The sequence below is a fragment of the Pipistrellus hanaki genome, assembly GCF_964339955.1.
Source record: "Pipistrellus hanaki genome assembly, chromosome: 3".
Lineage (NCBI taxonomy): Eukaryota > Metazoa > Chordata > Mammalia > Chiroptera > Vespertilionidae > Pipistrellus > Pipistrellus hanaki.
In genome coordinates, this window is record NC_140505.1 from 162,710,085 (window position 1) to 162,733,243 (window position 23,159).

General features: G+C 36.0%; 1 protein-coding gene across 1 annotated transcript in view; it reads right to left on the reverse strand.

The window, feature by feature from the left end:
- The window catches only part of PIK3C2G (phosphatidylinositol-4-phosphate 3-kinase catalytic subunit type 2 gamma), a gene marked incomplete at its 3' end in the record, with an annotated part of 306,003 nt that overhangs the window by 26,739 nt on the left and 256,105 nt on the right, over positions 1–23,159 (reverse strand). Inside the window, exon 31 of the mRNA XM_084877162.1 lies at positions 10,200–10,275. Within this exon, the coding sequence (XP_084733288.1) occupies positions 10,200–10,275 (76 nt within the window). The remainder of the gene's footprint in view (positions 1–10,199; positions 10,276–23,159) is intronic.

Genomic DNA, 23,159 nt, shown 5'->3' on the forward strand with positions numbered 1-23,159 from the left:
CTTTCTATAAGACCTATTTAAAACGCAAAATAGTTTCTGTGGTCACATTCTTATGAACCCTCTTAGATCAGCCTAACACTTAATATTTATATTGTAGTTATCTTACATGTCTCAATTTGCTTTATGGATTACAATTTCCCTCAGGGCTTACTTTTTTCCCCTTATATCTCCAAGAGATATATAAATCAGTACTTGACCCATAATGTCACAAAAATTTATTTAATAACAAAGGTAACCTCATTTTTACTTTTAAGTTATATCATTCCATTATTACTATGAGGGCTTTAGTTTTTTAATTAAAAATTTCCAGTTTATAGCCCAAGGATTAAGCATAATTTACAGTTTTTATAGTATGTCCCTTGATAATCTCTATAGTATGTTTCCTGAAGGAATTTAGAAAGAAGAAATTTATGAATAACAAGGAAGTGGCAATATTCTGTTCTGGGCTCATTGTGGTCCACAGTGAATTTCTGGAGTCAATTTTAGTCTCTAATTCTTTCTCACGCTTGAAAATTAAACCTCAACTGTATGTTTCCTCTTCCAAATCCTTTTACATGCTCATTAGAATAGTTTACACATTGTAGGGAGGTAATATAAATTACTTTTATTAATGTGAATTATTGATATTGAAGTAATTGAAATTGGCATTCAGTGTTTCTTACAACTGAAGTGGTAATTACATAAAAATCACAAAAATTTTCTTGGTTACAATGACTGAGAGGCTTTGTTAGTTGCAGAAAATAAAATAAATCTGAGTGCAGTAGTGAATTTGAATTTTGTAGATAAATTAAGTTTTGTAATAAAAATTTAGAGTGTTGAACTTTTGGTATGAGCATGCTAAAATGCTGATAACTTTTTAATGTACAATTAAAATTATTTTTGAATTAAAGAGTGAAAATATTATTAGATAGAAACCCAATGTATTTAAGCTGAGGAATTTTAATTCAAAGGTAGGAAATTGGCATACATTTATGATTGAGTATCTAAATGGTAACCAATTTAAATAAACTTGTTACTTGAACTGACTGGAGATGATTTGCAGGCTAAATCTCTCATGCCAAATGTGTAACCAGAGTGTCCATCAAAAGCATGCCAAAGTTCAGACCCCAGTGAAAATTCAGGCCCAGTAAACAATGCAGTAATAGTAGAGACACTTAGTATTTCTAGAACTCTTACTGTGTGCCAAACATCGGGCTAAGAACTTTAAGTACATGAACTCACTAAATCCTCACAGCAATTCTATACAGTTTGGTTTCCTCCATTTTGCACATGAGGAAATAGAGGCATCATGTCCAAGGTTGTGCAGAATCAAATGATCTCTAAAGCTTGTGTTTTTTAAACACCATGCTATCAAGGGGCAGAGACGAAGGCAATACCCTAAGGCAGTGGTCAGCAAACTCATTAGTCAACAGAGCAACAAACCGTGGCTCGCTTTCGAGCCGCAGTTTGCTGACCACTGCCCTAAGGGAAAAAGTTTTAATGAAAAATCCAAAGAGGGAGACTTTTGAGAATAACTTTATATGAATAAGAATATACTAGAATATTTTGATTATTTTGTTTCCAGTTAGTCTGGGGCGGGGGGGGGGGGGGGGGATCTGGTCATACTTGATCTAACCATTTATAGTAACACAAGAATTGTTAAGATATTACTGGCCCTATGGATGATTGTACTGAAATACTTGAATACATGGCTCTACAGCAGTTCATTCAGTGCTCATTATACATCATGTGTCCACTAATGCTGAAAATAGAATTTCAAAATTTAACTTTTTTCAGATGATAAAATATCCACAGGATTAAAAAATGAAAATGCATTTTAAAAGTATGGAATAAATAGTCCCTCCCATTTTTAACATCTGTCTATCCAGTTTCCCCACATATGTACTATTCTACACAAAGATTTTGGAAATGTTTTCATATCAATAATACAAATCTTAAATATTTTAAATAATATTAGTTTCATAGTATTCTATTATGTGGAAATACCATCATTTATTTATTCAGTTCCCTATTGATGGGCAGGTGGATTGTTTCCAGTTGTTAGAAGCCATGCTGAGGTGACTAGCCTTGCACGAGTGTCATTTTGTGCCTTTCCACAAGTATCATTGGAAACATTTCCAACAGGAGAATTCCTGGTCAAGGGTATTTGCATTTGTAATTTTGATAAATGTTGCAAATTGCCTTCCATAGAGGTCGTACCAATTTGCATTACCCCCAGCAGGGTATGAGAGTGCCTGCTGGTTTGTATCCAAGCTTGTTAATTTAATTTTTAAATTTTTGCCAACGTTGATGAATTAAAAATGGTATCAGAGTAATTTTAATTTGCATTTTTCTTATGAGTGAAGTTGAGGATCCTTTCATTTGGTTAAGAGCCACTTGAATTTTATTTGGGGAATGATCTTTTTGTAATTTTCTGCTTGATTGTTTGTTCTTTTTCTTACCAATTTCTAGAAGATGGTTATAAGTTAGATAATCAATTCCTTGCCTGTGATGAATTGCAAATATTTCATCCATTTTGCATTTAATTTGTATTTTTGTGCATTATGCTATGGAATTTTATATCACACAGAATTTTTATAGCTTCTGGATTTATGGTCACAGCTTTAACAGCTCATCCCAAGATTATAAAGGATTTTTTCGATGTTTTCTTGGTCACATATATGGTTTCATTACTTACATTTAAGATCTTCCATCTATTTGGCATTCCTCCTAGCATATGTGGGGAGTATGCTAACCCAAAAATATTTATTAAATTTACCCTTTCTGGTTTTGCTACATATTAAATTCTGGGGTGTATTTAACTCTATCGACATTCTATTATGTTCCACTTATTCATCCATTTATGCACTAACACCTTTCTGTTTTATTTGTTGATGATTTGTAATGTGTTTTTAATATTTGGTAGGATTAGTCTCGTCTTTTTTCTCTTCTCCTGCCAAGTTTTTCTGGCTTTTGTTTATTTATGAACTGTAGAATTATCTTATCTAGTTAAAATATTTTTGAAAAATATATTTAAAATTAAATTAGTAATATTTAACAACTTTATTATGTTGAATCTTCCTATCCAAAACATGCTATGTCTTCCCATTTTTTCAAGGCATCTTTCAAATCCCTCAGTGGTGTTTTTAAAGTTTTACTAATTTGGTCTTATACATTTCTTCTGTTTTGTTTTGTTTTTCTTCCTTCCTCCCTTCCTTCCTTCCTTCCTCCTTTTCTTTTTTGCTGCTATTATTGTGTGATCTATATATCTATGTGTGTGTGTGTGTGTGTGTGTATAATTTGTGATAGATTTTTCAGTTGATTCTTAAATTTGTAGGTTTTTGATCAGATTATTGGCAAATTATTAATTTTGTCTTCTCCTTGCTAAAGTTTATGCTTTATTTTTCCATTTCATTTGGTCATTTAACAAATATTTATTGGGCTATTATGAAAAAAGGTACTGTTCTAGGTCTTTGGAACAGATCAGACAAAGTTTCTCTTGGCATTTCTACAGTAGTAAAGGGAAATATAAAAAAACAAGAAATATCCTATCTAATAAAAGAATATGCAAATTAACCACCACTCCACTACACCCACAAAGACATGCACACCAGCCAATCAGGAGTGAGTTTGCAAATTAACCCAATCAAGATGACTGCGGCCACAGAGTAAGCAGGAGGCTTGGGTTGCACCTGGTGATAGAGGAAGCCAAGCTTTGTGCACACTCTGGCTGGCCCAGGCCTACACTCAAAGCTACAAAGTTTCAATTATAGAAGATAAATAAACCCTAGCTACCTTAGGGCCTCTGCTTGAGTCATCAAGGGGTGTGGCTGGCCTGCAAACCACCACAGGCCCTTACCCAGGCTGCCCCATGCCCCAAGGTAACCCCAACCTGATCTGGGACATCCTTTAGGGCAAACCAGCTAGCCACCACCTGTGCACCAGGCCTCTATTCTATCTAATAAAATTGTAATATACAAATTGACCATCACTCCAACACACAAGATGCTGTCCCTAGGTGGCCAAAGATAGCTGTCCCCATGTGGACACAAGAGGGCCACCACAAGATGGCCAGCGGGGGAGGGAAGTTAGAAGGGACCAGGCCTGCAAGGAAGGACAGTTTAGGGTGATCAGGCCATCAGGGAGGGGCAGTTGGGAGGAACCAGGCCTGCAATGGAGGGCAGTTGGGGGTGATCAAGCCTGTAGGGGTGGGCAGTTAGGTGTGACCAGGTTGGCAGAGAAGAGAAGTTTGGGGTGACCAGGCCTGCAGTGAAGGGCAGTTGGAAGGGACCTGGCCTGCAGGGGAGAACAGTTGGGGATGACCAGGCCTGTAGGAGAGGGCAGTTAGGGGAAAACAGGCTGGCAGGGGAGCAGCTAGGCATCAATCAGGCTGTCAGGGAAGTGATTAGGGGATGATATGGCTGGCAGGCAGAAGAGGTTAGGGCCAATCAGGAGGCAGGCCAGTGAACAGTTGGGAGCCAGCAGTCCTGGATTATGAGAGGGATATCCAACTGCCCAGTAGGGGTCCCAGATTAGAGAGGGTGCAGGCTGGGCTGAGGGACACACACCCCTGTGCACAAATTTCATGCACCCGGCCTCTAGTGATAAATAAAAACTTAGGATATGCTAGATGTGATAAATGGGAAAAGAAAAGGAAAGAAAAGAAAAGAAAAGAAAAGAAAAGAAAAGAAAAGAAAAGAAAAGAAAAGAAAGAAAAGGAAAGAAAAGGAAAGAAAAGGAAAGAAAAGAAAAAAGGTACTACCAAAAAAAGGAAGGTGCACTTTCAGATGGGATGATTAGGGTACTCCTCATTGACAAAGTAAATTTAAGCAAAGATCTGATGGAGGTCAAGGAATGAGCCTGATGTTGGCTAGTGTTTCGAGCACAATGTAATGTTATCATGAAGATCATGGCATATGCCTTATTTTATAATTTAGTGATTTTATATTTATAATTTAAATGTTTTTATATTGTTCCTCTGTCATGCCAGATGTAAGCTTTGGATAGACAAGATAGATACAGGTTCTCATATTAAGGAATTACCCATTTATTTTTATCTCAATGTTTTGTTTGGAAAGTTTATTGAACTTTATCAAACGCCTTTTCAGGGTCTTTAACATAACCATATGATTTTGTCCTTAATGTATTAACAAGTTAACATGAATTATATACTATGTTTAATAACCTATGTTGAACTGTTCTTTCATGTCTGGACAAAATAAATTATATTCCTTTAATGCTATTGAATTATTTTGGCTAACATTTAATTTAGAATTTTTCAATGATGTTCAGTGAGAATGGCCTGTGATTTCTTTCTTTTTTCTCTCCTCCTCCTCCTCCTCCTCCTCCTCCTCCTCCTCCTCCTCCTCCTCCTCCTCCTCCTCCTCCTCCTCCTCCTCCTCCTCCTCCTCCTCCTCCTCCTCCTCCTCCTCCTCCTCCTCCTCCTCCTCCTCCTCCTCCTCCTCCTCTTCTTCTTCTTCTTCTTCTTCTTCTTCTTCTTCTTCTTCTTCTTCTTCTTCTTCTTCTTCTTTTTAAAACAATCTTTGTAATCTTTGAAGCTACTAGCTTCCAGAGAAAGTAGCTAGAACATTAACCAGAGGGCCCTGCTAAGGAGACTGCATGGCTTCAAGTTCCCTTTAAAAATGAACAGTTCAAGTTGGAGGTAGTGACGTGAAGTAATAATTGAAAGCTCCTGTTTGCAATCAATTGTAATTATCTGTGGCATCTAAACATGTTTCATTAGTTTATTCTCTTAACCTTGGCAACTGTTGTCTTTGATCATGTTCTACTCCATTACCTATGCTATTTTTTCTATACTTTGACAAAAATCTATTTTCTGTGTGTCAGAGTTGTGTAGTGCTAGAGTATGAATAATTTTATTTTTTATGGAGATATTATTATTTGACATTAACTATATTAATCTTAGGAAAGTATAGAGGATCATGTCATTAGAGAGTTAAAGATCTATAAGATAAAATCCAGAAACATTCTGGTTAGTGTCTGGTACGCATCATATTTAATGTGGTAATTTGTAAAAGATTTTTTCTAAGTGATATTTCAGGGGTATTCTAGTGGTCAGGAGGCATGAAATTTCTTGTGCCAGGGCATTTTCACATGAAGTGGTTGAGTCTGGGAAGATTAGCATAATTTTGGATTTTGGTTTCTTCTCTCATGTCCTTTTAGTAAGAACAACAAGCTACCTTGGTAGAAATATCCATGTCTTCCATTGTTCTTTCTATCATCAAACATTTACTTAGTAATTATTTATGGAACTTCTATATAGTAGGCCAGATACTGTGCTAAGCCTTGAGGATACAATGGTGAGTCATACAAATGTGGATTATGCCTTTGTGGATATCTAGTCTACAAAATAGAAGTATAGAGCAAGGGCAATTGAATTGATATCTGAAAGATGTACAAAAGGATGGAGAAGGTGAAATAGGACTCAAATTGTCCAGGCAGAGAAAACTGCATCCAGAAGGTATCTAGGAACTAAAAAGAGAGAAGAATCGAGATGGGGAAGGACCTGATATTAGACTGGGAAGAGAAATTCTTCCTAGATGCTATAAAGAGGATTTTGATCTTTATCAAAGGGCAAGACCAGCTACCAACTTTGTGAGGCTCAGTGACATAAAAATGCAAAATAAAAATGTTGGTTCCCTTTTACAAAAATTATTAAGAATTTCAAGACAGTGATAGCAGTGTGTTAAAGCAGGTACAGGACAAGTTCTAAGCCCTGTGCCTGTGTCACTGCACAGATAACAGGCCCTGCTTAAGGGCCCTGAGAAACCAAAGAAAATTGTTAACCAAAGCAGAGAGATGAATGGGTGGGCACTTGAGATAAATAAATTATTTTATTATCTATTAAGGCATGTTTAGTTAGTAAGGACAAAGGATTATTACTATCTTTCAGACCCAGGATTATAAATTATTACTAATACTAGAGGCCCGATGCATGAAAATTCATGCACTGGAGGGGGGATCTCTCAGCCTGGCCTGCTCCCCCTCACAGTCCAGGAGCCCCCAGGGGCAGGAGAAGACCTGGTGATCAGGGGAAGGTGATGCCCCATCACACCTCTGCTGCTGCCACTGCTAGTAGTGCAAGCCTCGGCTGTCTCTGGTTACCTTTGGGTGGCCCTGGGCAGCTGGACAGCCACCATTTAAGGCTTGTCTACATATTGGGCTGTCATAGGTGGCTGGACAGCCGTCATCCAAGGCTTGCCTGTGCCTCAGGCCAACCTTGGGTGGCTGGGGGCCTGAGGGGATTGGGGTACTCTGGAGGCAGGTGAGCGGAGTGACTGGGACCCCTGGGGGTGGGTCTGGCCTTGTCACAGGCCACCCACCCCCAGTGGGGCTGCAGGGACTGGGAGCTGCCATCTTGTGGCTGTGGGTGCCACCATCTTTGAGGGTTGGGCAGTTAATTAGCATATTCCTTCCTTATTGGCTGTGGCTGCTGCCAGCTTTGTGATGGTGTGAGGGTCAATTAGCATATTCCCACTTTATTAGATAGGATATTTATAGGCCATATGCCTACATACATAGGTACCCAGAATTCATTCTCTCAGTTTATTAGTAGGGGTAGTAAAATGGTGAGGTCTGGGATTTTTGCTAAGATCATCCTATGTAAATAAATATTTTAATATATTTATTTATTATAAATATATTAAAATATATTTTAATATATTAAACCTGGGCGGTTGGGGACCAGCCAACTGCCCAGGTCCCCTTCCCCTGGCCTGGCTGGCTGGACCATGCACGAATTCATGCACCAGGCCTCTAATACGCACACACACATACACACACACACACACATACACACACACACACACTGAGTGGCCAGATTATTATCTGTTCAGAGATCATAATAATCTGGCCACTTAGTGTAGAGACCTTGGTTGAATAATTTTATCCTGTAATCATTTAAAAATATAAGCTCAAAGTTTCAACTGAAAGAATAGTGCTAAAAAATACTATGCATCTTGTTTAGAATAAGCTGATAACTTATTTAAAAAGTATTAATAATTTAGAAATATTAAAGGAAATAATTTAAAAAATATAAGAACAACTTTCTGCTAATCCTTATTTGTTGTAAAGATTTGCACATTTTTTTATTTAATTTTTTTATTAAGGTGTTATATGTGTACATATCTTACCATTGCCCCTCCCCCCACTCCCATACATGCCCTCCCTCCCCATAGTTTTTTGTTCATTAGATACGGACAGTAAAGCAACAAACAGACTATGAAATTACAGTGGGGAGGGTAGGGAGATATGGGGGAGATAAGAGATCAACTGAAGGACTTGTATGCATGCATATAAGCATAACCAATGGAAGATTTGCACATTTTGATAAGATAGTTCTGTTCTTTTTAGATAGTAGGCTGCATTTCATATTCAACCTATTATCTAAAAGTATTGAGCTTCTAATATTGTATTAATCATAAGTGCCAAAGCAAATCATGAGTATTGTATAATGTAGTTAGAAATAAACAAACCAGAAATAATTATTAAAACCATTTTAGTTTTTATGATAATAATCCTAATTTTTGTGTGTACAGATATGTTTCAGAATATGTTACAGAGAAGTAATACTATGAGCAACATTAAAAATTTGACAGTAATCCACAATTTAATTTTTCAAAGCATAGAGAGACAATTTTCTTTAAGTACTTTAGTGACAGAATAGAAGTCAACCTAGCACATTTTAGTAGTCTGTCATCTCTAGAGATCTGCAACCTTATGTTGTTTTTTTAGTTTATAAATTTTGATTGTAAAAAACCTCCCAGTAATAGTGTTTTAAAAAAGAAGACATTTGTTAGATATTTGTAAATTATGACAATAAGAACAAGAAATATTCTATATTGTGGGAACCATTATTTTTGGATATGTGCTATAAAATATGAGAAATTGCTTTATTTACTTAATATTGTACATGGTTTGGCTATATAAGAAAAATATCTTAGTGATGTCAAATGAGTAAAATATGGGGGGATGAAAGAGGCACAATTTTCCTATATAAATTTAGGATTTTTGAGCACAGAGCAATGTATAGTGGGGGATTTCACCACTATACATTCAGTGTATTGCCTTTATAATAAATGGCTAATATGCAAATTGTCCCCTCGACCAGGAGTTTGATCAACAGGCAGGCCAGCCAACTGCCCAGGTCCCCTTCCCCTGGCCTGGCTGGCTGGACCCCACCCATGCACGAATTCATGCACCAGGCCTCTAATACACACACACACACACACACACACACACACACACACTGAGTGACCAGATTATTATCTGTTCAGAGATCATAATAATCTGGCCACTTAGTGTAGAGACCTTGGTTTAAAGTTATTTTCAGTCTAACAGATGCAAGGCAGACATAAACATAAATATACAACTTAATACACAATTATACTATACAATCTGGTCTGGTTGTACAGAACTGTACACTCCTATGGATTAAGTAACAAGGATGTCAGGTACAAGAAGAGGTGATGAACAAATGGGCATAATCTTAAAGGTAGAGAATCAGAAAGTGGATTGAATACAATGAAGATGGAAGGTTGCAAACTATGGGTCTGTAAATCTTATGGGACACAAAAGCCAGAATCAGTATTGGATTGCCACTGACAATGGACCTATATTACAAATTGATAGGACATTATAAAAGAGTCTCTGCCAATCTAAAAGAAATGGTAGAAAAGTTAATTAGAATTTACCCAACATTTGGCAGAATGGGGTGAATAATTGTGCTGGGCTATTCTGGGATGCTGCTAATAGGAGAAGACTTTATGAGGGAGGTGGAGTAATTATTGGGTTTTGAAGGATAGGAATGAAACCACTAGATAATTCATGATCATTACTATTGCTTATTTTTTGTTGCTTCCTAAGATGTTGAATAAACTGCAATATTTATCTACACAGAGAAGCAGGGACTCTGTTTCTAACATGCAATTCCATCTCAACGGACTATTAATTGAAATAAATTAATAATAGAATATCATGTAGTTATTGTAATTGGACAAACAAAATTGAGTTTAATATAAATTGAAGGACATATTATAAAGGGTTAAAAAGCTTTGGAAATGGTTAGAAAAGACTCTTAAAGCCTTACACTTAAAAATAAATTTTAATTTGCAAATTGAAAAAAATTATAGTTTTGACATTTTTGCACAATTATATTGAAACTCGATAATGTGCATAGTAATAATGATAAAATTACTTGCCAAAGAACAAAGGTGATGATTCTTCAAGTGTTTGTTGCACAGGCTCAGAAAGAAAAAATTCAAGAACACAATCACTCTGAAAGACAAGACAAAATGTGATATTTCTTAATATGTTATATTTATGTATTATTCTTTTATACTAGTACATGAAGACATTGACCTAAAATATATAATTGTTTGTTAATAGATACCAGCTATAGATTCCATAAAGGGAATAATACATTAGTAAGTTTATTAAGTCAATGCTATAATTTTACCCTACATTTAGCTAATTTTTTATATGTTTGGACATCTCATTACTTTATATTTCTTTAAGAAGCTCAAGTGTGCTCTGCTCTTGGAGCTTACTATGTTTACATTATTTTAAATATATATTTTGTATTGATTTCAGAAAGGAAAGGGGGGAGAGAGAGAGAGAGAGAGAGAGAGAGAGAGATCAAAGATGAGATAGAATCATTGATTGGCTGCCTCCTAGTTCATAAGTAGATACTCAGCCACTGAACAACACTGGACAGGTAATATTTACATTTTTTAATTTTACAGTTTTACATGAATCTCACACATTACTTTTCTAAAAAAAAAAATGTGTGCCCTTGGCTAGATCTTCAGAAAAAAATTCTGAGTAAGACACTGATGTTCACTTAGTGAGTAACCATTATTCTTCAAGGTTTAATTCTAGGAATACACACTGAGTACTGACCACACCAGTGGTATCAATGAATGTTAGGGGGTATTTAAAAACACAAAGATGCATAAGGTGATACCCCTTTTCAGAACACAATCTAGTGGAGGAAACAAATTATATTAAATGCTTTAATACAAATTCAAGTTACGTGTGCTTTCCCATTAAACTGGAACAATCACAAACAGACTGAAGTGTAATCTGGTTTCCAAACGAATGGCTAACTGGTAAACCTGACAACAGCCTTTCCTTAGTTAACTGGCACACATTTTGTTTTGAGCCATTACAGAACCAAAGCAGACCTCCCAATGGGAGCTAACATTATTATCTGAAGGACTTCACTCAATAATTGATTATTTGCACTAATTATCATAGACTGATGTCAAAGCCGCCTGACATTTACCCTGGCTAGCCTTCTCTCTCATTTTGTGCAGAGGCTCTTTCAAACCTCCCCCAGGAAACACAAACTTCCAAGTCTGACTCCTTCCCCACTGATGATTTTGTTTCCATGTCAGAGAAAATAAAAGGCAGATGGCAACTCTGAAATTTCCTGTCACCAAATCTATTCTAACAAAGCCAGCTTTTCTCTTTGCTTTTCTGTAATAATGAAAGAAGTGTTTCTTTTTCCACATGTTACAAGTTGATTTAAGTTCTCCCCAAAGTCATATGTTGAAGTCCTAACTCACAGTACCTCAGAATGTGACCCTATTTGAAAATAGGGTTATTGCAGATGTAATTAGATAAGTTAGGATAAATTCATACTGATGGAAGGTGGACCCTTAATTCAATATGGCCACTGCCTATTGGAAAAGGAGAAATTTGAACACAGCCATTCATAAAGGGAAGATATGAAGAGATATAGGAAGAAGACAGCCATCTACAAACCCAGAAAAGAGGCCTGGAATATATTCTTCCCTCACAGCCATTAGAAGGAGACACTTTGATTTTGAACTTCCAGCTTCCAGAACCATGAGATAATATATTTCTGTTGTTTAAGGCACACAATTGGTGGTACTTTGTTATGGCACCCTTAGCAAAACTAAGATACCATCTGATACTGATCCCCTCATCTATGACCTGGATTCTATTCCTTCCTCCTCAAGTACCTTGCAAAATATTCCAATCTATACTTTAGTTAATGTTCACTTTTTTTCCTTCTTCCCTCCCTCCGTCCCTTCCCCCCCCCCTCCCTTCTTTTCTTTCTTCCTTCCTTCCTCCCTCCCTCATCAGAATAAAGTAAGGTTACCTCTGTCCATTTTAACAACTAAGAGATAAGTCAAATCAAACAAAATATATTCATGGGCAAATTATATCTTGTCAGTTTTTAAATTCTATTATTTTTCTCCTTGATTCAAACAAACTTATGGGAAGTCTTCTCAGCACTCACATTGGTGCCATTTCTTCAACTATTACTCACTTGATGATCCACAACATTTAAGTTTCTGCCACTAAATATCTTCCAAAAATGCTTTTACCATAATTTCTAGCACACTTTCTCCTTTCCCAAATCCAATGGGGGATTTTCTTGGATTATTACAAGGGTTTGGAACATCCAGCCTGTGGGCCATATAAGGCCCTCAAAATCATTTGGTCTGACCCTGCCAAGGAAAATGTAGGTGGCATTCAAAATTTAATAAGTCTAGGAGCTTTTTTCATAGCAACATAAATTTATATTAAGTGAATCATATTAAGCGAATGATGTTATAAATATCCAAATGGCCCTGGGCAGAAAAAAGATTCCCACTTCTGGCTTATATGAATATTCCATTTTTAGTGAAATGCTCTCTTTCTTTTGCCTATGATACTCATTCCTTCTTGTTTTTATTCCATTTTTTTTCTACCATCTTTTATTAGGTTTCCTTTCAAGATCTTTTCTTCTTGCTTATGATTTCAGTTCTTGTGTTCCTCATTTCTAGACCCATCTCTCTCTCATTTCCACGTTGCTTCTGGGTGATTTTTTGTTTTTTTGTGGCTTCCATAATGATGCACAAATTGAAACCTTTATCCCAGATCTATCTCTTTGTATATCCTCAGCCTTCTATATAAAAACATTTGTTTATTGGCTCCTTTGACAGTTCTAAAGATAAGTGCACCACTAAATGCATTTTCTTTCTCCTCAAATAGTGTGCATCTTTTCTTGTCCATGCTCAAATAGTATGCATCTTTTTGGGACTCTCCCTTCTTCCTCACCTCACATGTAAAATTAATTGTTAAGTCCTATGGATTTCATCTCATAAATATGCCACCTATTCATCTCATAAATATGCCACCTATTCACCTATATTCTTCCAGGTATACTGCCATCTTTCTAGCTCTCTAGCATCATTACTTCTCACCTAAGTTATAACAGAGATTCCCAACTGCTGCTTTTTAATCCAATCTATTCTCCATATAATTGCCAAATGAACCTTTCAAAATAAAATTCTAACAACTAACATCTTAAAGCCTGGCAGTGGCTCCCCATTGCTCTTAAGAAAAAGATCAACTGTTTAGCAAAACTTATAAGGCCTTTCTTAATTGGGATCTTGTTCATTTCTCTATCTTCACCTATCACCATTTCTCTTCTAGTATGTTATGCTGGACTATGCTGAATTATATTTATATATTTCCTGGAATATATCATGCTTTCTTACCTCTTTGTCTTCTTACATATCTCTTTTATCCATCCTTTCCACCCTTATCCATGCATGTGCCCAAGTTTTATCACAGGCTCTCTACTCTTGTTAGTTTAATCAATATAATATCAAGTACAGAGATTATCATTTATTCACTCATTCCTTATACAATATTTTTCTCAGTAAATATTTGTTAACAGAACCAGAGATGTGTCATCAGTTATAAAATACATTGGTTTTCTAATGCAATTATTTTTTATCTAGGTAACAATTTTAGGCATTATTATAAATTACCAACTTTGATCTCTACCTATAGATCTCTTTTGACCTTGGTTAGTAAGAACATATCTTCAAAAATATATCTAATCATAATTAGGGAGTTGACCAAATCAAAGTGTGTGTGTGTGTGTGTGTGTGTGTGTGTGTGTGTGTGTTTGTTTTTGTTTTGTTTTGTTATTTCTTTTTATATTTTAGTTTAAAGTTAAACTTCAGCCTGTGCAGAATTTGGTGAAGGAAATTTGATCTTCAGTCTTTTGACAACTAGTCAATTATTCTTCTCCGGTGACATTTTGACCTCACCATGGAATGGTTATTAAACTTCAACAGTAGGCAGAAAATCTTCCCAATTAGTCTCTGAAATGTCACCACTAGCTAATTATTCTCTTGAAGCTCTCATTTATAATTCTTGGTATGGGTAACATAGTAAAAACTAATTCCTTAATGTAATAACATTGCTTTTATTCTTGAAAAGAAACATGACCCAGTGTCAATAAAGACAGAAGTCAATGAAAGAAATGAAGGAGATAGAAAAACAATATGCTGTATCTCAAAATTATCGCTTTAAATTTTTTCTCAGGTTGAGCTTCATTTACGTGCATGCATTCCAGAGCATTTTAGCACATTGCACTACTGGATAGTTTTGAGAATTATAGGAATGTTAGCAATACAATTGCTCTGACTAATAACCTGTGTTCTCAAATGGATTTGTATTGACCTTCAAGCATTGTGGCTACATTTAATTCTGTAGGTTCTATATTGAGCCACTCTAGGGGTGCCATTTTTAGGTTGATGGACTACAAACATAATTCTCCATAAGTAGAGCTGTCAGTTTTAACTAATAAAAACAAAATATTCCCTTGCAGTGTTTGCAACATACTTATATAAAAATATTATTTTGTTATGCTACAATATGAGGTGTTTAGAAAATGCATGGGCATACTTCTGATTGTCTCAATTACAGAGGGTGCAATTGGCATTTGATAATACCTAGGAGATTTTTATATTATGAAAAATGTTTCTTTTCTGATTAATTCTTCAAATGATCAGAGTTTCTCAGGAAAAAAGCACCCAACCTTCTAAATTTAACTATTTTATTCAATAAATGAGAAAACGAAACACAAGACAGCATAAGTGGTTGACTAATTGAAATTAGTGTACACACAAAATACAGTGTGGTCAGTAAGCCCAGGGCCACCTGTGTTACCAATGACAAAGGCCTATAGATGGGAAGAGGAACTATGACTAGAGAAATCTTTATAGGAATCCTATAACATGCTAGTCTTCTGCATAAGCTTAAGGCTATTGTGACCTAGTGATGACTTTTAAGCAGAAAAGCACTATTACCAGATTTTTTTTAAAAAGAAACATGACAGCCATTCTTGGAGAATGTCATCAACAAAATTTCTTATATGCTCAATTTACTATGTTCTCTGAGCATTCCATTATGCTTTCTCTTTAAGTCTCTGAAATGGTGGCTATACTCTCTCTGGTTCCCTTTATGACCCTGATCCTGGTAGTGGGGTAGGTATCCTCTTTGCATCGCATTGCTCTTCTAACCTTCACTCTTTCTTCTTTTATAAAAAGGCCCTGTGTTGAATATCATGTCTACTGACTATATAACCCTCCCCTTGTTGTTGGATTTTTGTATTGATTTCTAGGTCATTAGCATTGATTTCTTGAACACTTTTAACTTTGGAACATTGTCATTTTCTCTAATAGTACTGATCATAATTCATATTCATTTTAATATTCACACAAATCATCCTATGTTGTGGTAGATTCTTTGCTTTTAAACTCCTCTTATCCAACTATCTTATTCTGCATCTTATTCAGACAGTCACTTCTTCCCTTGATTTTGTCTTAAAGGCTTTTGACTTCAAGATTTTGACAGAAGATGGTTCATTATTTTGATTTCTAACCTCCCTGTCTACAACTACCATCTCCCTCCATTCCATCTAGTGACAAAACACAATCTGTTGACTTTTCACTGGCCCTAATCCCTTTCGTATTTTCACATCCCTCCTTGGCCCATTTAGATCTCATGGTTGATACAATAACTCCCCTGCATGCTCCTTTCACTCCTTTGGCCTTCTCTCCCTCTATTTTATTGTTCACCTGGAAAAATATCCAAGTCTGGTTGCTCTCTGCCAAGTCTGCAACTGTAACAGGCCTACTGACTATTCCTGGAGGAAAACCCTCAACCACACTTATTGGTCTTACTATTACTTCATGCCTACAAACCTCAAGTTGATGTTTGGAATTTTCTGGAAATTCTACACCCATCACTAGTTCATTTATTCTTCTGCTCATCTATAAGACTACTTAATAACTTAGATTCATTCCTCAAAGGGCCAGCATATGTTTTCTCTCAGTCTGCTCAAAGCTGTTCTTCTTGTTGATAAAACAACAATACCAGAAACAGAAAAGAATTTCCATGAGCTTTTGGCAACACATATATTATCTTACCTCACCTCTGCCCTTCCTTCCCTCACATGGGTGCACGGTCTGTGCTTTAATTGAGACTGATCTAGCTCCCATGCTCACGTCTTTACTCAAGGTCATCACTTTGGTCTCTGACTAAGCTCTCGTTCTCCCTTTCATCATCATTTTGTTTCTTCAGTGGGTTTTCCTAGTAGCCTACAAATATGCTATAATTTATTTCGATAAACAAAATTCTTGACCTACATTTCCCTGCACATTATTTTCTTCTATTCATACTTAGAGCAAGAATTGTTTTCTACATTTCATCCCAAAGTTCTCTCTTCATATTCTCTTTCGAACTCATTCTAGGATTTCTTTTGTTTCTAATGTTCCCATCAAATTGTTCTTGTTAAATTCACCAATGATATGCATTTTTCTAACTCCAAAGGTGAATTCTTTATATTGACCCGTTTGTAGCACTTGAAACAGCTGATCATTCCTTCCTCTTCGATATCATTTCCTGTCTTGGGTACCAGGCAGCACATTCTTATGGTTTTCAACAGGTTGTCCTTTTCATTTGTTGATTCTCCTCTGTCTTCTCAAACTTTAAATTGGCGTGATGCGTGGTCTAGTTCTCAGACCTCTTTTATATTTACATTTTCACCCAAATAATATCATCCAGTCTCATGGCTTTGGAAAACAGTTATTTGTTAACAACTCCAATATTTATATTTCCAGTCTCACTTTTTCCCTCAACTCACGATGTCAACATTCCACTTGACCTCGTATTCAAGGCAAGTCAGACTTAGTGTGCTTAGATTTAAACTCCTGATTGCCCCAGTTCCTTAATGCTCCTCCTATAGTTTTCTCCAACATAGAAATATTAAATCAATTCAAGCTTGTATGGCCATAAAGGTGGATTAGCAATTGGCACTCACCCTGATTTTTTAGTGCCGGTGTCTTAATAGTTGTTAAATATTTGGAACATCTGTCTTATGTAGAACATTATATATTTGGTGAACAAATTAGTAAATGTTTAGGATTTGTCATGGAGACTACAGTTATTGATTTCTTATATCAATGGTTTAAGTAAATGCACAGACTATCTTAACTACTGTATGAGGTTATATATACACCTTTCTTTGTTAGAGTAGATGCTTAATATGAGATTTTAATGCCTAATAATGCTTTCAACTTAAAAATTCATTCAATAAAGAGCATATTTGAAAGTCAATTGAACAAATTTAAATTAAAATATACACCAGCTTATATTTTATTAATTTCAGGGATCTTATTAATATTTTGTTACTAATTCATTTATAATTTAAAATGATTGACATTTTGAGAGAGTTTATCAGTTTAAAGTTGTTGAAAACTTATGGTTTTTCTATTTTATATGCACTAATTCTTGTTCTCAAAGACTACAAAGTACTTGCAACGATCAGAAGTAATGCAATACAACAAAAGGGATAATTTTTTCCCTTTATTTAAAAAAAATACATTATTAATTCCCATTTATTAACTGGCCAGCCAACATCTAGAATTGGCTGTAAGATTTAGTTTTAGTGAGTTAAAGCAATAAGCTAAATCTATCTCTCACACATCAGGAAGCGCTATGTGAATTTAAAAATGAATTCCCAGAAGAGTTTTAAATCAAAGTTGAACAGTAATTATATTTTATTGCTTTTTTCATAAAGAAGCTTGTCAGAATGTCCAGTCTTTAATGTGGTTCAACTCATTATATTCATATTGGAGTTACATGGAAGAATGACACTGTGAAAAATAGTGAATTTATAAAGAATCTTATGTAATTCCTTGTCATCAACATTTTACCAGACTCTGAAAAATACTCTTGGTTTTACTGATGGTACACATATGACATTTATCCTGCCTGCAACACAATCTGAATCAGTTCCAAAGAGGAAACGAGCAATGTAGTGACAAATGTAGTAATTAACATCTGGGTTGAGCAAGCAGGGAGCAAGAAACATATGTTCACTATTAAGATAGGATTTACCCATTTGGATGTATTTTGACATTTGATTTCTGCTTTAAAAGCACAACATTGTTTAAACCTTAAGTGATATTATTTCTCATTTTAGGGGACTTCTAGAAATTAGCAACAATATGAGAAGAGCTAAAAATCAGCATGAATATGGCTTAAATTTGTTTTTTTTAAAAAACAACTACTGTTTGTATATTTCAACTAAATTCATATGTTCACATTTGTTTAGGAACTACAATAGTTACTATAGCTTTTATTATATGTTTAGACTGCTCTCTATACAGATCTTATTCAGGGTCACAACACAGTTCCACCAAAAACAGAGAAGAATTAAAAGAAGCAAAGGAATTCTTGTTATCACAATTATAATTTGTTAGTAGAATGAAACTGCAGGCCGAAACCGGTTTGGCTCAATGGATAGAGCGTCGGCTTGGGGACTAAAAGGTCCCGGGTTCGATTCAGGTCAAGGGCATGTACCTTGGTTGCGGGCACATCCCCAGTAGGGGGTGTGCAAGAGGCAGCTGATCGATGACTCTCTCTCATCGATGTTTCTGACTCTCTATCTCTCTCCCTTCATCTCTGTACAAAATCAATAAAATATATTTTAAAAAAAGAAAAAGAAACTGCAAACATTGAGAGAAGAAAAGAAGTTCCTATCAATTTGAAAGTAGAAATTAAAACTAAAAATACCCATGCTGAGAGAGAGAGAGAGAGGTAGAAAGAGAGAGAGAGAGAGAAGGAGAGAGAGAGAGAGAGAGAGAGAGAGAGAGAGAGAGAGAGAGAGAGAGAGAGAGAGAGAGATTCAGAGATTTATAGTCATCCCTCTATCTGGGCTGCTTTTGTCTTTACACCAACTCTCAGAGAGCTTCCTTCCATCTAACCTGACTGATACCAGATACTGGACTTTAAAGCAACCTCTTTATCTAATTTCCATGACAAAAAACAAGACTTCTTATAATTGGGAATGCCCTAGAAGGGCTCATAATAATATATATTTTTAATTTAACTTTTTGTTTTTAAAAATTTATTATTTATTTATTTATTTAATTATTTATTTAAATCTTTATTTTTTTAAAGTATTACATTTGTTTCCTTTCTTCCCCACTGACCTCTTCTAGCCCACCCCCACACCCAGCAATGACTATGATGGGCAACAATATTCACTAAGACTCGCTGTGCTAAACTGCCCCTTTGTAAGTTTTCCTTATCTGTATATATACATGACTCCTTTGCTTTCCTTTCTCATAGCAGTAGTCTGCTAACACTTCTATGTGAACCCCTTCTGTGGGCAGATACATTTAGGAGTTCCCTATTGATGGCAAGACAGAAATCAAGCCCCGTTGGTGTTGCTCAATGATTGAGCACCGACCTATAAACCAGGAGGTCCAAGTTCAATTCCCAGTCAGGGCACATGCCTGGGTTGCAGGCTCGATCCCATTAGGGGTCATGAAGGAGGCAGTTGATCAATTATTCTCTCTCATCATTGATGTTTTTATTTCTATCTCTCATGGTTCCTCTCTGAAATCAAATCAATAATAATAAAAGCATAATATGCTAATTAAACCGGACATCCTTCCACATGTACTTTCTTCAGACAAAGCTGCAGCAGGTGGGGCCAAGGCAGAGGTGGTAGAGGCCTCCCCCATCCCACAACAGAGGCAGCAGGCGTGGTTTGGGGCCAAGGCCCCCCTTGCATGTATTTCGTGCATCGGGCCTCTAGTATAAAAGAGAGATCTCAACATGTATCCTAGTTACACTAGGATGAAACCAGCAGCCTATCCCAGTGTGCACATACTTGCCTCTGTCTAAATAGGACAAATCCCAACTCTTTAATGGTTACTTGACATTTTGTGCATTTCTCTGAAAAGGCATAGTTTTAAAAACAGCTATATTATTATCAGTAAGACAGCCTGCAGAATGCAAAGATGGCAATCCCATACACTATCTCCTCAGCTCTTTCCCTTCCAGACAACTTCCATATTCATGTGGTCCTTGATTATAGCAAAAGTGAATGGACATGACCTCAGAGAATGTCAGAATTAGTAAAGATCATTAAGATGTCAACATTCAATATTCTTGAACATGCAAAAGGTATTTGAAACTCAATGAAATACCGTATTTTGAGGACCATAAGACGCACTTTTCCCCCCCCAGAAGTGGGGGGAAAAAGTCCCTGCGTCTTATGGTCCAAATATAGCCTACACATATACTGTAAAAAAAAAGTTTTTTTACTTGCCCAGCTCTGTGTGGTCTCTGTGTGCTTGCCCGGCTCTAAAATGGTTCTAAATGCTGCTGTTTACTTTACAGGGTTGATTACATGTGTTTATGACTGTGATGTTGGGTTTTAATGCACATAAAATATTTTAGGACACTATTTGTTTCAGAATCTTTTTTTCTTCATTTCCCTTCTCTAAAAACTGGTGCGTCTTATGGTCCGAAAAATACGGTAAGTTAAGTTGCCTCGATCTTTCTTTACGAGTACGAGCAGCCAAGGCTCCTAGGTAACCAGAAGAGCCTGCTCCCAAGCTGGCAGCTAGCACAATTCTCAAGATTGTTTTTATCAACCCAGAGATCTCTGTCATGGGGCTCATGAGGAGGACAGACACTGGAGGAAAAATATCAAAATTACATTACTAACTATTTTATAACATTAAGTTTTTTTTCTAAATGTTCTGTTTTTCTACACATTTTAAAACAGAAATTATCACTTATTAGTGTAGTAGTTTATGTATATAAGTAAATAAATTGTATGTTTTAGAAGCATGAGCTAATTTCTTCAAAAGAAAAAGCTGGTAAGCTATAAGAATAAATAAGAGACCATGAAATACTTTTCAGATGCAAACTCAATCTCTTAGGTTTTAAAATCCCATATGCTAGCGATTCTGTTATTTTTATTTAAAATATTTATTTAGTATTGATGAGTTTGTAACTGTGTTTTCCATGGGTAAAAAATGAATGAATATAGTTACTGAGTTGTTTAAACTACAGACTAAGAGGAACACATATAACCATAATGGATACTTTGTCCTTACAGTTCTCTTTGTCTAGCACAACTTTCCCCAATTTCTATTTACTAACTTCTCTTTGCCCTTTAATAACAATTTGAGTGCCATACTGTCCAGGATGCCTCTCTGCCTCACTCAGAACTGAGTTAAGTATATCCCTGTAAGTGCTCAGGTACTTGTCTTTTGATATATAGCAGCATTCCAGCTGAGTCTGCCAACTGGAAGTAATATTGGAGCACAGTGTTTTTGAGTCCATATTTGCTAAAAATTGATAATATAATAGGATATCTTGTCTCTACTATATTGAAGGCCAAATGTCTAGGTTGAAAATAAACAAGTTAAGTAACTATCTGAGGATGGTATTCATAGAAGAGCAAAATAGGACCAAAGGAAGCAGAAGGAAGGAAATAATAAACATAAAAATAGAGTTTTAAAATAATATAATAAAAAGGGCCAATAAATTCCACATTTCCTTCTTGGCAAAGATTAGTAAAATTCATAATCCTCTGACAAGACTGATTAGGAAATGACATATGTGAATAATGAAAGAATGGGCATTTCTTCAGATCTTATAAATGTTACAAATATTATGAGGGAACACTGTAAATGACTTTATGCCAATACAGTAGCAAAAATTCATAGAGAACTATAACTTATACATAGACCACTTCAAAAAAACAGAAAATGTGAATTGCCCTAGAACTTTTAAGTAAATGAAATCTCAAGACCTCCATGGCTTTACAAATTAAAGTTATAAACCAATTTTATAGAAACTGTTCTAAAGAGTATGAAAAAAAGCAAGAATTTTTTTTTTTTTTTTGGCAAATAATAATATTATGAGTCCAGCATATTGTTGATTCTTATTCTTGTTAAGGACATAACACAAAACAACTTCAGGCCATCTCTGTCATAAACAAAGTTGAAAACAAATATTAAAGAAAATGTTAAGTCAAAAATAGCAATACATAGAAAGAATAATACATTGCAACCATGTGGAATTTATCCTAGTAATGCAGTTTTGTTTAAAATTAGATTATCCATCACTGTGAGTTATCACATTAACAGAACAAAGGAGAAAAATTATTGGTATTAGCTGATTGGTGACCAGCCTAATAGATCCAGGAGAAAACATTTCATACACTAAACCATTATTGTAAAACTAGTGGCCCAGTGCACAAAATTTGTGCTCATTAAAAGGGAATTAATTAGAGGAAATATTTTAATATTTCTATTTGCCCTTTCTCTATAATAGAAGTGTCAGAGATGAAAGAAAATTAGTAATATGTATATGAAAATCTTCCTCCTGTCATGTCTGGGGCATCCTGCAGGACCCAGAGTCTAGTCCCTGTCAACCTGCACTCGCCTCAAAATCTCATGAGACCCAGACCTAGCAGGCCCCACTCCCATTGGGCAAGATCCAGCACTGGCTGGCTCCACTCCCAAGCCCTGCCAGGTGGTGGTGGTGGGGGGGCTGCTGCCTCAGGTCTCCAGGCCCAGCACTGGGAGGGAGGCACAGCCTTAGGTGTCCCCCCCTCATCCAGCCCTGCCAGGTGATGGGTGCAGCCTCAGGTCTGCAGGTGCACCTTCAGGTCTCCCAGCGTGGCTTGGAGTCCCCCAGCCTGGCATAATTGTAATGTAAATATCTGTGTTTTCCGATAGTTTTAGGCTCTACAGCAGTGGTTGACAGTCTCTGGAAGCTGAATAGCCAAGGAAATGAATGTTTTTTCTAGTGCCTATAGAAAGAACCAGTCCTCTAACATGAGTTTAGTCCTAGAAGACCCATTTTTTTTGGACTTTGACCTTAAGAATTGGAAAAAAAAAGATATGTGTTGTTTTAAGCTACCAAATTTATGATAATTTATCATAACAGCAATAGAATCTAATACAATCCCTTTCTTCTACCCCCTCACTCATGACCTTTCCTATTTCCTAGGGAAACACTTCTCTATGCCA